A 17,665-nucleotide genomic window follows, 5' to 3' on the forward strand; every position below is an offset into this window, starting at 1 on the left:
CCCCCTAGTCCTCTGCTCCTTATTTTATATCTGAATTTCTCTCTTGTAGCCACAGAATAGCTTATTTCTATGAAAAGTTTAGTCCATCTTATGCTTTATTTTAAAGAAGAAATCAAGTTCCTACATGCTTCTGGAGTTGTAATACACTGGAGGGTTTGTTTTGTGGGTTTTTCTGTATGTATTTTTTTTTTCCCCCATTTAAAGCCATACCACCTTAAAACCCCGAAAAATTCATGGAACCTTTTCTGTGTAGATTTACTACTTTTTTTTTCTTTTTTTTTTTAATCTTTTTTTTTCTTTCTTTTTCCCCAGCAGATTTATGACTCTAAAAACGGCAGCGTAGAAGAGTTAACTTAGTAAAAGCAGCTCAAGTATTAGCAACAGCAGTCTCAGGATCCATCAAGGAGGGGTGGAAAAAGATATTGTTTTGGTGGTTGTGCTTTCGTTAAGACTGCTGAGAGAGAATTGTTGTAAGATAGTAAAGATTCCTAAAATAAATAAATAAAATATCAGCTTGCTAAGACCTAAACTGAAATTATTTTGCATAGTTGGTTTTGTCTTCAAATTTCAAGCAATTAAATTTCAGTAAGATTGAAACAAAATTAAGCATCTAAATGCCTTCTGTCTAACTTCTTAAGCTACTGAATCCTGCTGGTTTTCTCTGTAGTTTTTAAATGGTTGGATACCACTGTTGCCTCTTAAAATAGCAACATTGAATAACATTGAGTTACTCAGTGAGAATTGTAACAAATTTGGGTGGGTTTTTTTTTTCCCTTTGCTGCCCCAAATTACACAACGGTATAGTACCACACCCTTTGATTTTGAGGTTCCCTGTGACTTTTCGAAGAGAAGTATTTTGCATTTAGTTCCTTCACTTTCTTTAGGTCAGCTGGCAAAAATATGCATCGAAGTTCAACAGAAGAGGATTCATCTTCAGAGGAAGAAATGGAGTGGAGTGGTAATATGCTCCTAACTAATCTCTCTATACCTCAGTTAGATGGGACTGCAGATGAAAATGGTGGTAAGTAAATAGAAAAACAGCTTTGGAAGTTGAATTATTACATGGGTCATCGTTTGTTTCATCAATTTGCTGATTCTCAAAAGTGCTAATCATTTTCCATTCTTGTTTCAATTGGAAAGAAGTGCTCTCAATGGATTGCAGAAGCAGGCCCTTAACATATTTGTTATAAACTTACAGTATTTTAATCTCAGTGCCCTCTACAAATTACCAGAATCTGCTTTTCCGATTGTATTAATGATCAAAAAAACAGCGTTGTTTAATTAGTTCTATGGAAAAGATAGTTACCTTGTTGCAAGGGTTATTTTTCTGTTACTATTTATTATCCAAATATGGTGTTAATGATTCTGTAGGATCATTCATCCTGCTAGGATTTCATTGTAAATAGTAAATGTATTATTGTGAAAGTTTAGATGGTTCTTTGCTTTACAGGTATTTGCCACACATGCTAAAATACAGTGAGCCTTTGTTTGAGCCTGTGTTTCATTCAGCAGTTTGCATGTTCACATCTTGGGACTGCATGAGTTAAAACTATAAAGTGGCAAAGCTGATGCAGAAGAAGCTGCCATTCTAAATCTATACAAATTAAATTAATCTGTAGAGATATCTCTTGCCATCTCTTTATAACCTGCTGTCTTTGATCAAAATAAATTTAGTTAATAGAAAGCACACTTTGAGGTTAGGCAAATATAAAGTATTATTTGTTTCATTAGACAATCTACATACTTTCCACATTTATAAAATTCTGTTAAGCAAAACAATATAAAATGTATGGATCTTGTGGGGAAAAATATGTCTCTTTATCCAGGGTTTCCTCAGTATTAGATTCACTTTTGTTCTTGGTGTAATCAACAGTATTGTTCTTTGTTTAGACATGTTGTATTAGTCATACTTCAATGCCTTGAAGTTTGTGGTTAACATCACTTTGTACAGAAGCTTCTTAGTCTGTAGTACAAACTAGTTAATGTTAAATCTTGTTTGTGCTCATGCATGTACCTAATTTCCTGTTATTGCATTTGCTCTTTGGGGCAGGAATGTAATCCTTTACAAAATCCCTGTACTAGTTTGTGTCTCTCAAAGCAATTTGACAAAAATAACAAACATCATATATTAGTATATAAAGTGTGTCTTAATATATCTATTAGCAATTCCGTATTAGAGAAAGTGACCTATATGATCTTATTACATAGACAGCCACAGCTATCATTTTGTGTTCTCTATTTAAAGCATAGTTTGCTTTTTCCTTTGCTTTTATAGGTATAATGGTAGGGTTAATACGTGACTTGATGTATTACTAACATGATTTGGTTTGCAAAATATACAATTGTAATTTCCTTATTTGCAGTACTTTGTAATTTAATGTGAAAATGGATGCTTCTGGCTAATGAGACTATCTTAAATCATTGTTTAAATTTTATAATATCTTAAATATATGAAATATCACATGCAGAAGAATAATGTCAGCTTAGAATTAGTTTATTACTGTGTTTTGGGTTTTTTTTAATGTGAATTCTTATAATAAGAGATGCAGTAAATTCAAAACAGATCTCAGCCCATTTCCTCTAAATTAGAAAATGCTTATCCTCATATGTATCTGTATCCATAACATCTGACTGACAGACAAGTATTTTTGCAATTTTTATATCTGAATAGTCAGGTATCTTCTAAGTGTTTGACATTTCACTAAACTCCCGTTTTCTTGGTTTTCAGTTAATCATCCTCATTCTTTGTGTGGAAAGAATCCACAAAGAATACCTCCAAAGAATCCCATGCAGCATCTCTCAGCTGTGTTTCACAGCTCAGGGACTCTGTGTATCCATTAGAAAATGTTGTTAGACACAGATTGAGACTTCCTTTTATTTTTCTCGCCCAGCAGCAAATAAATTGCTAAACTGAAGGCAGCATGAATCTAAGATAGTCCCCAAATGGGTTGAGACTTACAGTAAAGGCCCAAAGGATCCTCCATGTAGCACACAGTGTGCAGCGTGTGCTTCCGGGTCATACAGTATGTTTCGTAACTCCTCTCCCCCTTCAACATTTCAGCTAAGGATGTGGACACATTAACTAATTGCTTTGTGTAAGGAGCTCTGTGGTGACTGCCTCTTTGCAGAGGAATAAACTCCTTCAGATTACTTGATGTTCATTGTGGTTATGAGCAAGCACACAGTTGCTGCAAACCGTTTGTTAATTTGAAACTTACCACCTGCCTGTCCACACTTATCCTGCAGTAAATGTGGTGAAAGTATCAGCAAAAGAGAGAGAAATTGCCCCAGGTATCATGTGATGAGTCTGCATAGGACAGTTACCGTAGGACATGCTGGTCACAGATCTGTGTGGGAATGCTAATACATAGATACGAATTCAAAGTCTTAACTAAATGTTGACTAAATGGTGCAAGCTCCTTGCATAAATATCTGAAGGGGTAGTGGTTTGCTCTGCTTTATAAAAGTGCAGCTAAGTGCTTACACTTAGCACACGGGAGAGTTAATACAAAACCCTTGCCATTGTTGTAAGATGGTACTTTAGCGTTCTGTGGAATGACTTTTCTATATGGAGAGAGTAATCTAAATAAGTTCTTTGTTCGGTCTTCTCAGGGACAAAGCAGGATACAAGCTTTTTTAGAAATCAATCTGTTTGTGTTTAGTTATCTGAAAGTGATTTTAGAAGCATTCTTTTCAGAAAAACAGCATGAAATCTTTGGCAATTGTATGCAAGCCTACCATTTAGGAATAACTGACAGAATGGCTGAGACTGAAATGTACTGATGACGTGATTTCGATAAAGCAACTCATGTACTCAGGGTCCGTAGTTGTCACGATTGTAAATGCAGTGTGGTTTAGAAGAATTCTATTTATTCTTTGCATGGGAGGGCTTTCAGGAAAATGTCATTAAAATGGTTAATGCCTTAAGTTATTTTTTTTACAGGAAAACTAGAATAAAATTGCTTGTCTTCCATTTCAGACAATCCTTTGAATAATGAAAGTTCTCGAACTCACTCCTCCGTCATTGCAACAAGCAAAATGTCTGTAAAGACCTCAATTTTTCACAAAGATGCTGCTACACTAGAACCCCCATCTTCTGCTAAAATTACTTTTCAGTGTAAACACACAAGTGCCCTTTCTAGCCATGTTTTGAATAATGAAGATTTAGTAGAAGACCTCTCGCAACCAAACACAGAAACAAGACCTGAACTTTCAGTCCATGCTCTTACAAAAGAAAGCACTTACGCAGCAAAGTACCCAACTGCATTCAGCAATAGCACCCATGCAGAAAACTCTCACAAAGAGAGTAACAAGAAAGATACTCTCCCCATTCCTTCATGTGAAAATAATATTTTTGAGTATGAAGATGATATTTCATCAGTGAGCAGACAGATACCTAGTAGGAAGTATACTAGCATCAGAAAGGCTGAAAAGGATGTCTCTTTTATGCATGTGGGCCGCCACATTGGTGACAGCATGTTAAATAAAAACTTATTTAACTTTTCTGATTTGAGCCACTCCAGCCACTCCAAAGGTAAAATGACCTCTGAAGTCAATGAAAAATCCAGCAATGCAAGTATAAATAGTTTTTTTCCGGCAACGGTTACAGAAAATTGTGAATTGGTGTCTTGTTCAGGAGGCAGTCGAACTGTGGTACATTCACTTGAAAATAACACTGATGAAGGTGGCCTTAATAAGCTTAAAATTAGGTATGAAGAGTTTCAGGAGCATAAGGCAGAAAAGCCAAGCCTCAGTCAACAAGCAGCACATTATATGTTCTTTCCTAGTGTTGTTCTTTCTAATTGTCTCAGTCGACCACAGAAGTTAGCTCCTGTGACATATAAATTACAGCAAGGTAACAAACAGTCCAGATTGAAGCTGAGTAAGAAAAAACATAGTTTTATCAATCATCAGGAGCCTGCAAGTGTAAATGATGTTGCATCAGTGAAGGAAAGCTGCTATACACAAGGTAATGCTTGTAGTAACATTCCTGATAAGGATAGTGCTTTACCTAGTGACTTAGTTCAAGTTCCTCTTGAGGCTTTTGAAAGCAAACTGCCTACAAGTACTGCTAATTATACTGACTGCCAGTTTGCAGATGTATCTCTTGAAACTGAGCAGTCATTTGGATTATGTGGGAATAAATATACGCTCCGAACAAAACGGAAGGTAAATTATGAGACTGAAGACAGTGAATCAAGCTTTGTCGCACACAACTCAAAAATTAATCTACCTCAGCCGATAGAAAGTGTTGAAAGTTTGGATGGGTCTCAGAAGTCTCGAAAGCGAAGAAAACTTTCTAAAAAATTGCCACCTGTTATTATTAAATATATTATCATCAATAGATTTAGGGGGAGAAAAAATATGCTTGTTAAACTAGGGAAAGTAGATTCTAGTGAGGAAAGAGTAGTACTCACAGAGGAAAAGATGAACTTATATAAAAAGCTTGCACCTTTAAAAGACTTTTGGCCAAAAGTTCCTGATTCTCCTGCAACCAAATATCCTATTTATCCACTAACACCAAAGAAAAGTCAGAAAAGGAAAGCAAAACATAAGTCAACCAAGAAAAAAGCTGGAAAGCCACAAAAAACAGGTAGTAAAAATATTAAAAGAACTTTATCTTTCAGAAGAAGGACTCATACAATTCTTTCTCCTCCTTCACCATCCTACAATGCTGAAGCTGAAGACTGTGACTATAACTATAGTGATGTTATGTCTAAGTTAGGTTTTCTTTCTGAGAGAAGCACAAGCCCAGTTAACACATCTCCACCTCGCTGCTGGTCTCCCACTGATCCAAAAGCAGAAGAAATCTTGACCAACCTGGACAGAGAAGCTTTATTTAGTAGGGGGCCCGGTATGTACAGCAGCAAGATGGTTAATTCTAGTGTAGGAAAAAATAGTCGAGCAAAAACTCAGGTTAAGAAATGTAAAAAGAAATTTGCCAGCCCCACTGTATCTACCAAGAAAAAGAAAAAGATCAATCAGGCTGATAGAACAGCAGATGATGGAAAGAAGAAACCTAGAACAAAACAAAGGAAAAAAACGGCTGAAAAAGCATCCTCAAGAAAGCCCGTTGTGTTTAAAGATGAAAAAGGAAATACTCGCTCTGCTGCCGAGGTGAAGTTTGTGTTGAAACATCAAGATCTGCCTGAGATTTCTTACAACTCTGTCAACTCACAGCCACTTCATAACCGGAAAGACAGTCCTCTTCCTGGCTATTCAGCAGGATATCTACCATCCGCACAGCTCCCTGCAGCAGCTGAGGCACAAGGTAATTCAGCAGGCCGCTTTCATTCCTTGGTGGAAGTTGATAAGCCTATAGATGCACAGTGTTTACCTGCTCCACAAGAAGACCCTCATTCATCTCTCGCATCTACTCCTGTAGCATCTGGAAGGGAAGTACCAAAAATGAGCTCTCAAAGGCCCAGGACTCAAAGTGCTATATTTAGAATGAAGGAATCTGCTCTCATTCAGAACGTATTTGATCCATCTAGTCACTCAACTCAGGTAATGCAGAATGCACACATCTCTAAAGATAAAATTTCAGCAAAAGCAGAAGAGATAAAAAATTTGCAAAACAGATATTTACCACCAGCTGGGAAATTAAATGAAGCTCATGATTCTTTGGACACAGCGAAGATGGATCACTTACATGCCACAAACTATTTGCATTGTAAAGACAATAATCAACAGCGAGTTTTTTGTTTACCAGAGGCATCCAAGCATTCTGATCCTTGTTCTTCTATTCTTAAGTCACCTGAGGAAAGCCCTGGGCCGCTTCAGTTGCCTAAGAACTGTTTTGTAACGTCTTTGAAGAGTCCAGTGAAACAGTTAAATTGGAATCAAAACCAGAGAGGATTTATTTTGGATATGTCACGTTTTAAACCTGAAACAGTCGAACAAAAGTATCAATCAGAAACAACCATGCAACCAAAACCCATCTCTCAGTATAAAAACAGGACTATAGTAGCCCCATCAGCATTCAGTGAAGGACAGACTGGCCTTGCTGTTTTGAAAGAGTTGCTCCAGAAAAGACAGCAGAAAGCTCAGAATGCAAACATTGCACAGAAACCATTACCAGCTAAAACACAGCTGAGCAGGAGTGTACCATGCCCTCTTGAACAGAATAAAGCAATCAAAAGGTCACGGTCAGTCACATCGCCAAGAAAATCACGTGCTCCCAGGAATACAAAGCCTAAAGAAAAAACACCAAAACTTTCAAAAATGGAGACTTTAAGCCAGCAGATCACTAGTCGCATTGATCACTCTGTGTCTGATGACAGCCCCATTTTTTTTTCAGACCCCGGTTTTGAAAGCTGCTACTCACTTGAAGACAGCTTGTCTCCAGACCACAACTACAACTTTGATATTAATACCATAGGGCAAACTGGATTTTGCAGTTTTTATTCTGCAAGCCAGTTTGTCCCAGCAGATCAAAACTTGCCCCAGAAATTCTTGAGTGATGCAGTTCAAGATCTTGGTTCTGGACAAACAACAGAAAATGACTTTCTGTGTCATAATGACCAAAAATCTGAGGAAGAAAAGCAGCATTCTTCAAGCACAAGTAAATGGATAAGGTCTGGTTCCCTGAGCCCTGAGCTTTTTGACAAAACCTCACTGGATAATAATGAGAACCACTGCCATAGCCAATGGAGGAAAAATGTTCAACCTTCAACTTCTAGATCTAGTTCTGGTACCTCTTGTATGCAAGCAACTGAGGTCTGTTTAAATGAAAAATTCAAATTGAGTAGGAATACAGTAAATAAAGAGAGATTTCTTAACCTTTCTCAGCCAGCCAGCTCAGACTGGCTTCAAAACCACATTAGCAAAGAAACCACTTTTGAACCCTGTCAACCACTTGATTCAGTTAATACCTCTTGTACATCCATATTGTCTTCTCCTGATGGTGAACTTATAGATGCAGCTTCTGAGGATTTAGAATTATATGTTTCAAGAAACAATGAGGCATTAACTCCAACTCCAGATAGTTCACCAAGATCAACTAGTTCTCCCTCACAATCAAAGAACGGAAGTTTTACACCTCGTACTGCTCACATTCTTAAGCCTCTCATGTCCCCACCCAGTCGTGAAGAAATCATGGCGACTTTGCTGGATCACGATCTGGCAGAAACGATTTATCAGGAACCATTTTGCAGCAATCCTTCAGATGCTCCAGAAAAGCCAAGGTACTGTGTTAAATGCATTTCTGTTTACATACGCTTGTGATTATATTAAATTTAATTTATTCCTGTAAAGAATTTTATGTTTTTATGTGGCACAGATGCATGAAAGATCCCATCTGATACACATACATTTGAAGTTGAAAATTACTTTACTTTCTGAACAAATACTCATTTTCATTTGTGACATTTTGCTTTTTTGTTGCTTGATATTATTGTAGTAAGCAGGAATGTACCCGTTTGGTTTGTAAAAGAAAGGTACTGCCCCAGGTAGTTGATTGCATAGTGAGAAAACTAGTTAGCAGGACTCTGCTTGCATATCATCTTGAGGACTTGCCTGCTATGCAGTTCAGAGCAAAACAATAATTCAAAGTGTTTTCTCCACAGGGAGATTGGAGGACGGGTTCTCACAGTGGAAACTAGACTTCCAAATGACCTGCTCGAGTTTGAGGGGGACTTTTCGTTAGAAGGACTACGACTCTGGAAAACTGCATTTTCAGCCATGACAGAAGGTCCTAGACCAGGATCTCCTCCGCGTTATGGTCACTCTACTGTTAATAAAAGAGAAAGCAATAGCCATAAAACTAGTGAAGATAAAAAAATAGTCATAATGCCATGCAAGTGTGCTCCAAGCCAACAGCAAGTTCAGATATGGCTTCATGCCAAAGAAGAGTATGAACATTTCAAGAAATTGCCTAAGAATCGTCCTGCTGAGCTGGAAAAGGCAACTGAGAGTGTCAGCTGTATAGTATTGTCTGAAGAGAAGTCTATAGAAGTAGTAAAAGCAGATAAAGATTTAAATTTATCTAGCCTGGAAGATGAAAGACCTGTTGTGCCTACAAAGAATTCTTCTGCTTCTGTGGCAGAAACTACAAAAACACAAACCAAGGAAACACATGATAAGTCTATAAGCACTATAGGAACTTCTATAAATACTGAAAATGACACAAACTCTAATAAAAGTCCGTCTGAAAGCAAGACACTTATTACTTCAACACTAGAACATGATAAGGAGGAGGAGGATGAAGATTATTATATCAATTACAGTTCACCAGATTCTCCAGTACTTCCTCCTTGGCAGCAAGTAGCATCTCCAGATCCCAAGCAGTCCAATTTAGAAGACACAGAGTGGGAAAGTCAGGATATTATTTTGTCTTCTGTGGAAGGAAACGATGTAGCACCTGTTGGAAGTGCACAAAACTCTCCGTCCACCCAAGAGGACGTTAGGACATCCTTTGACATGTCTCCATTTCCAGTTAATGAAGATCTTGGAAATTCTGAATCCATTTGCCTACATAGTACACCCATTGTGCAGAGAAGAAGTCATGATGGAGTACCTGAAGTTCTTGGTTTTACTCCATTATCCACAGGTAAATCCTTTAAGTGATTCTCATGTCACGCAAAAAATATTTTCTGAATATGATAATTATATTTCTTTTGACATAATGAGAAAATAATTACATCTCCATGAATATATGTTTAAAACTACTTTTGAAAGGAAAAGGCCTGTGCATTATTGTTAAAGTAACTATTGAATTATGTAAAAAGTCTAGAAGCAGAACACCCTTTTGCTTCCTGATTATCTCTAGTATCTGGAGTGCTGATTAAAAACTTAAAAGTATCGCTTATTTGGGGGATTTTGAAATCTTGTTGGTTATATTGCTTGTGTTTGTCCAAACATAAATGTGTGAGTAACATTGCAGTGTTCAAGATGATAATCATGTGAGGTATGTGAACTTACTGGCCTTGTACTATACATTCCTACATGTCCATAAATATCAAATTGTAATAGTTGTGCTTTGGATTGGACAGAGAATAAAGTTTTACTTGTTTATATATATAATACTTGTTTATAATGTTAACCAAATGCCTCCAGCATGTTGTTTAATGTCTAGACCATATTATTGAGGCTAAGCTGTTTTGCATTCATGTATGTTTACAGAAGCAAAAGCCCAGAAACTGAGCCACAAGAGGGGAAATAATACTGATGGTCTTCGAAGGATACTTCTAACCACACAAATGAAGGTAAATTACGATTTTATGTGTGGGTGTATTTTTATTATGCTACACACACACATTTCTGTTCTGTGTTGTTTTTTTCTTTTGCTGTTAAAATCTAGAAAATGCATTTGAAATGGTGGGATGCAATTGCTGTAGAATCAGTGTGCACTTAAAGTTTGGAATAGGAAATCAGTTTAGTTTGCAGGGGGGAGAAAATGTTGGATGTTCAGAATGTCTTCTGTGTTTTAGGGTAGTGTTTCACTAAACATTAAAGATACACTGTGTAAGGACATTGGTTTGCTCTTTTAGTTACAACATCCTTTTAAAGTTTTATTGTGGTGTCCATTTTATATATATATGTGTGTGTATATATACACAGACCTATAATTGTGTCTTTGTATATATACACAGACATGTATAATTATGTGTGTGTGTATTAGTTTTCAGACAAGGTTCAAAGTTTTTTCTGAAAATAACGTAGGCAATGAATGGCGTCAGACTCAGTGTTTTCCCTAAGTAGTGTTGGTGCTCCACATGTTGGAAACTGAATGGGTGGGCTAGGTGCATGACTAAAATCACCCAATAGTCTTTTCTTTTATTCTCAACATACTGGTATTCATTCAGTTCAAGTGGGTACTTAAGTGTGTACCCTTAATTCAGTGCCTTAAAAAGTGGTGGCTGAAGAGGGTTTTGATGAATTGTTGGTCAAAAGAGAATAGGGATTTGCTGGTTCCCCTGTCCTCAGGCTTCTAAGAAAGCAAACGTGTGGTTTTGGAGGGTTGTCGTTATGTTTGGGGTTTTTTTTTTTAAGTATTTCAAACTGCCTCTAGCTTTACTACGAGATTTCATTAAAATTATTCCTTAAAGGCAAAAAGATAGAACTGTTGTTTCCCTGTTGAAAAATTACATGAGGAGATAATGAAAGCTGCCTTTTTTAGCAATTGTAGTGTAGCATTTGCATTTTCATTGATAAATTTGTATTTAATATTGCATACGAATTTAGCAACCTGTAATTTTTTCAGTATTATACTGTGCTTTTTTTTTTTCTTTTTTTCCCCTCCCAATAAGAATCAATTTGCTGCCCTTGGCGTTCCAAAGAAAGAGACTTCTCAGATTGAAGGACCATCTTTAAATAACACTTACGGTTTTAAAGTCAGTGTGGAAAACCTGCAGGAAGCAAAATCTTTACATGAGGTAACTTACTGTTACATGTTGTTTTATGAAATGATACATTTATCAGAGCAGTTTTATAATGGCAGAGTCTTTTCCTCCTTGGTCTCTGCCTGACTTAAAATTAATCAGTGTGTGATGCATGCAGCTCTTAGTAGTTGCTCTACTAGTTTCAGTTTGATGTCCAAGTGCCTTCATTTAATAATATCGAACTAAATTTCATAGTATTTTTGTTGAGAAGGTGGTAAACCTTCCTTTAAAAAATAAAAAAAAGGAAAAGGTCAGAAGGAAGAAATAGTTATGTTTTATATAAAAACATTACTGGAAAAGCTACCTGAGCTTAACTATCGTGGATTGCTTCCTTAAGAAACAAGACATCTGGCATCATTCAGTTGGGCCCTTCCAGTATCGCTGCATGTTCCCTTCTGAACCTGTTGGCCGGTTTCTACTACATTGAACAACATGGTACAAGTCTCAAAGAGTGTCTCTACATATTTCATGCAGATGAGTGGTTGGTCTGGGAAGGGAGATCAAACTTGGTGCTGGAGAAAGGGCTGCAATGCGAATACAGTCCAGCTGTGTTGGGCTGCTGATTGGCCAGCCAGCGTGTGCATGCTCCCTGACAGTCACCACAGCTGTGGCTTGGAATCAGCTTTTGACCAATTTACAGATGACATGGGAAGACAGAAGTTTTATGTGCTGAGTAGATGACATAGGAGAAGCCACAAGAAACTAATAATTTTGCAGGAAATAGGGCAGAGCTTTGATAGTAAAATTTCATTTTGGTGGTGGCTGTAATGATTTAGGATACAAATCTAGAGGAAATCAGGCTGCCTCCAACTGGCCCATTAGTCCATAACAGAGCAATAACATTGCATTGAAACAGTATTAAATACTACAGTATTTATCATAGAGTCAAAACCATACAATACACAGGGATTAGCATTTTCTCAAATGCAAACCATTCTGCAAAAATCTTTATCAACATGATGTAGAAGTTCATTAATGCAAGTGAAGGGAAACTTAAATAATACTCTGTATCTTCCTGTAAGTGACTTAGTCTTCATGCTTGTTTGCACATCTTCGGTGAGGGAGGGAAAAGAAATGAAAGACCAACAGTGATTTTTTGTTCTGGATCAGTCCGAAACTCAATTCAGCTCAATATGCAAAGCTCTTTGAAAATATTACAGGAACTTCGAGTTATAGAAGTTGAGCATTTCTGGTTGTTTGTATTTTCTGCTTTTGGTAGAAGATAGTACCCAGAAACAAGTATTGAATTTTAACAATTAAGTATAAAAATGCATTAAGTGATTAATCTTTTTTTGTAAGATAATGTTTTTTGCAAAAAAAATGAGATCCAGAGATGCATGTTTAATCACTTCTATCAATTTTCAGTTATGACCTCTTAGTTGCAATGTAATATAACCATATAAATGTCTGCAATGAGTTAATTTGCACTAGTAATCTCTTCTTTATTTTTCAGAAGAAAGCTCCAAAACATACTAATTTGTTGTATTTATTTGTTAATAGGTCCAACACCTTACCCTCATCAGTATGGAGTTACATGCTCGAACGAGACGAGATTTGGAACCAGACCCAGAGTTTGATCCGATCTGTGCTTTATTCTATTGCATCTCATCAGACACAGCACTGCCAAATACTGATAAAAAAGAAATCACTGGTGCCATAGTGATTGATAGCAACAGGACACTCTCAAGCCAAGGTTCTTATTTCTTTTTTCTTAACATATTTTACAAAAATGCTTATTTCATAGTAATCAAACAGTAGCAAGCAAAATATAATCGAGTATCTGTATTACTATTTAGCTCATTTAATTTTGTCTTGTTGACTGTTGGATGAATGGCCATATTAAACATAAGAGTTTTCCTGCTTATATCTTCTAAAGAACTACTGCAAGGGCTGTAAACCACAAATAACATACACATGTGCAAAGTATCTATGTTTGCGTACTTGTGGACAAGCTCCTGCAGCGTTCTAAAAGTATAAAGAGGAAAACCTGCCTTTAGTTTCCTACTCAAGTTGCTGGATAGCTACAAGTAGAAAATGTTAAAAGCGAGACAGTATGTTTTATATTTTACTTAAGGGTTATTTTTGTGGTTTTATCTGATCCTCTTAGGATCCAAACAGGGACCCTTATTCTATTGTACCTTTTTGGCTTTGTTTAGACCAGTGATACTCAACCTGTGGCTCTAGAGCCGGATGTGGCTCTTCATGGCCCTACAGGCGGCTCTCGCAATGTAGGCGTCTGATCGGCGCTCCACTCTATCAGGCAGCGCGGGGAGCACTGAGCAAATGGACCAGCAGAGTGGGAGTCGCTGAAGTTCCCCCTCCCATAGGGGGAAAGAAAAGGAGCTGCTGGGATCCCCCCACAGGTAAGAGTAGAGATCACCTCCCGCCCAGCAGCTGTGGGGCAGAATGGGGAGAAACTCGCCCTTTTGCCCCTTCTACCCCTCCACCCCACTCCTTCCTAGCAGCCAGAAGGGGCTGAAGACAGAATGCTGCTGGGAGAGAGGATGCTGATGTATCATGTCGTGATGTATCAATATGTGATGATGTTGAGGCAGCATCACCGCACATTGAAGTGTCATGATGGAAAAAAAAAAAAAAAAAAATCACTGTTGATACTTGATTTTTATGGTGCTCTACAACTCCTTTTAATAAAGAAGTGGCTCTCCAGCTGTTAAAGGTTGAGTACCACTGGTTTAGGCTAGTAAAACAAACAAACAAAAAATTTTTAAAAGTTCTCTATCTTTCAGGGTTTCTTTGGCTTTATGAATGTGTATTAAACCACAAAATACTGTCTAAAATTAAGTGTGGGTGAAAACCTACCAAAAATAAATTAAGCATTAAGGCAACAGCTCCTTCTTTTACCACTTTATTTTTCAAAGCATTGTAGATATTGTATCATGTTAAGCTAAGTTTTTATTATTCTCAGTGAAGTTTATTCTATGTTACTGTATGCTTGTTACCACCTTTTAAAAAATTATCTCCATTACCATACTGAGATATGCCACAGTATAGCCACAACGGTTCCCTAGGTGTGTGCCACTGATAAATTATCAAGAAAAAACTCTCTGTAAAGAGGTTCAATGTTTTGAAAAACCAAAGGTTCTGATCTGGTTTTGTTAGTGAAATAAAATTATATGTTTAAATGTTATTGTGACATTCCTTGCTTTAATAGTTGCATGCTGTCAATATTTTCTTGTCTAGAACTTTTTGAGTTCTCTGTGGAGTGACTTGACATTAAGATACATTGTTTTTCCCCCTATGTTGTATTATTATTGCTTTGTAAGTTACAGTACTCACCTTATTTCTGAAAGCACACTTTTTTAATTCTCAGGATTTTAAGAATGTGTCAGAGTAGAATGCCTTTTAAAAACTCCAGATTGTTGCCTTAATCAGAAATATTACTATCTGTTGTATAGAGAAAAATGAAAAGACAGAGTATGTGTTGCATATTATTCATTTAAAGAGGGATTTTTTAATACAGAAAGCAAGTGCTGAGGTCCTACATGCATACAAATTTAGCTATTATTCAGACATTATCAATCTAGACACTCTTAATGTGCAGTAAGTGAGCAGTTGCTTGTGTTTTTCCATTTCTGTTAGTAAGTTAAGTGTTTTTTAAGAAGTGCACTGAAAAAAGAGCTATGTTATGTTATGTAGCATTTTCATTCTTCAAAGTGTTTTGCAAAGCACTATGCAAAGCTAGAAATTAAAATATATATTTTCCATGAAAACACTGTGTGAGCTGTCTTATGGTTCTTTAGTTTTTCTTACTCAAAACTAATTTTCTAATACCTGCGCTCTTGTGCATGTAAAATGCTGAAATTTGTCTTGAATCAGATTTATTTATATCTGATTATTTGTAAAAGATTACCACTATGGTACAATTGTACAAAGTGAAAAAACCAAACTTTTCCACCCAAGAGAAGAAAATAAATCCATGGAATTTATTGTAATAATAACAACGTGTGCTAAAGATAGTAGGTTGTATTCCATATTTTTTAGTTGTACGTTTTATTCTAAAGCAATATTTTTGACTGAAGTTGTGGAATTCCTTCTAAATTGTAATTATATTTTTTTTACTTTATTTTCTAGGTAGCAGAGACCAAGCCCCCTTGCTCACAAGATCTGGAGTTACAGGACTACAAGTCAGTTACGCTACTGATGAAAGAGCTCTTTTCCAGGAAGTAGTGAATATTGTAAAAAGGTAGCATATCTGTACGTTCTGCTTTTATTTTTCAGGCTTGGTACAGCAGATTTAGTTCCTTCATCCCTTGCCAGTCTCTCAAATGCTGATTTTTTATTTTTTTTTTTTTTCCTGGTCATTGTTGTTGTTTCCCTCAAAGGCTTATTTCTAGAGTGGACAAGCATGGTGGTCTTTAAAATAAAAATATTTTTTGCTTTTCTTTTTCTCTGACAGCAAGAACATTCAGATCCTCTTAAGCAGCTGAGTTACAGTCTTGAAACTAATCAGCCATATAAGTAATCTTCTTTAACATACAACGTTTCCTGTTAATCCCAGAATTCATTACACATCTCTCTCTGAAACACTTAGAACAGTAGATATTAACAGTGGTGAAAGCTATAGAAAACCCCCGAGATGGGAAGAATTTTTCTAGCGACTCTGAGGCAAGACAGAAAAAAACCTGCGTGATACTGAAACTGCTATGGACAGATCAAAATAAACAGTAGTTGAAAAATCAGTTTCCTTCATTATTTTTGTCTTCTCTGAATGGAAATCCTCTGCTGTATCAGATTTGGAAAACTGCTGGTTTTCCCCATCTCCACCAAGGCTGGGAAGCCTGTTTGATAGCCCTCTCAGCTGGTGAGTAGGTGGAATCACAAACGTCTCTCCAGGCCCTACTGTCAGAGGTGCAAAGCTGTCAAATTGCAAGGAAAAAATAAACAGATTTAAACTGTGAGTCACGCTGCTGGAATAGAGGCACAAGAAAAAGATGTGTACTAGGCAGAGTACATTTGCAATTCTTTCTCTCTCCAACCAGAAAACCTCTGATGAGAAAGACATTGACCAACCCCATGAAGGCAGAATACAAAAACAGTTGCTGAATGCAACCAACACAGGGTGGGTCCTGAGAGAGCAGCAGATTCCTGTTCAGAGAAGACAAAATTCAGGTAAGGAACATAATTTTATTTTTCTCTTTCTTGGAAATCTAGTGCTCCATCAAACTTAGGAATATTACTGGAATGAGAAGCTGCCAGTAAATGAATAATTCTCCACCAGTTGTGTGGAAGTTTAAAAAGTGACAGTACATAAAGAGTACGGGAGAGAGAACACAGCAGTTAGAAAATATATTTATCGCTGAAGAACAGAAGTCGTCTACATCTGGACATATTGAAGGCATTATGGAATGAAAAAAAGCATGCAATTTCTGTACTACTTCAAGATGGAATGTGCCAGTCACCAGGTTGCTGAGAAATGTCTTCTTAAGAGATCTTCTCTTCCAACACTGTGCTAGCATGCCTTTTTGACTCAACAACTTTATCTTCAAAGACTGAGTTAGTTGACTTGTATTCCTGGAAGATAAAAGATCCAATCTATTAATGGAGAGGCAGATTGCTGTCATCATCTTAGCCTGCTTCCCCCCCTGCTCTGTGCAGTATCACCTGGGAGTACAGCAGAAGTCTGATTCCTTAACAAATACGTTTTTAAAACTTTGACCACATCTACAGCTTGCAGTTCTTTTCTCCCTCTGTTTTCTGTAGCCTAGGCAAAATAGAAGAAGAAATTTTGCTGGAGTAGATGTTTTATATTTCTTAAGCACTTGATTAAAAAGTAGTGGACTGCAAAAATCTTCCTCAATGGGAAATTAACAACCAAGCAGCTTTAAAGAAAACTTTCAATATTAGGAATTATTTTTTTAAAACAATCTTCTGTTGCTGTTTAAGAAACATTACCACTTGGCATTCATGGAGCAAAACTCAACCTCACACTTATTTATCAGCAGAGGACCGTATCAGTATCTTATATGCTGATGTATGCATCAGGCTAGAGATTAATAGGTTCTTGTGACCAAATAGCATGCCCAACCTGACTGCAGCTTGCTTTTGATTCACGTTCTTGGCCTCTTTAGCTGTTGGAGGGAAGGCTGAAAGACTGAAATTCTGGATTCCTGGCACAATGAATGACACATCTGTTGAATCTTGATTGTCAGTACCAGGCAGACTTTGTCAACTTGTTGGCGTACTGAACTGAGGGTATCTCAGCTACGGGAGGAATTGTCTTATGCAGTCCAACTGAAGAATTCTTGATCTAATTTCTAAACATT

General features: G+C 36.9%; 1 protein-coding gene across 1 annotated transcript in view; it reads left to right on the forward strand.

Moving 5' to 3' along the window:
* Positions 1-17,665, forward strand: part of REV3L (REV3 like, DNA directed polymerase zeta catalytic subunit) — a 118,472-nt gene that overhangs the window by 73,429 nt on the left and 27,378 nt on the right. Inside the window, exons 12-18 of the mRNA XM_082047715.1 lie at positions 885-1,021; positions 3,980-8,186; positions 8,568-9,550; positions 10,123-10,205; positions 11,250-11,375; positions 12,882-13,074; positions 15,474-15,585. Of these exons, the coding sequence (XP_081903841.1) occupies positions 885-1,021; positions 3,980-8,186; positions 8,568-9,550; positions 10,123-10,205; positions 11,250-11,375; positions 12,882-13,074; positions 15,474-15,585 (5,841 nt within the window). The remainder of the gene's footprint in view (positions 1-884; positions 1,022-3,979; positions 8,187-8,567; positions 9,551-10,122; positions 10,206-11,249; positions 11,376-12,881; positions 13,075-15,473; positions 15,586-17,665) is intronic.

The sequence above is a fragment of the Streptopelia decaocto genome (assembly GCF_964273445.1).
Source record: "Streptopelia decaocto genome assembly, chromosome: 3".
In the NCBI taxonomy this organism is placed as follows: Eukaryota; Metazoa; Chordata; class Aves; order Columbiformes; family Columbidae; genus Streptopelia; species Streptopelia decaocto.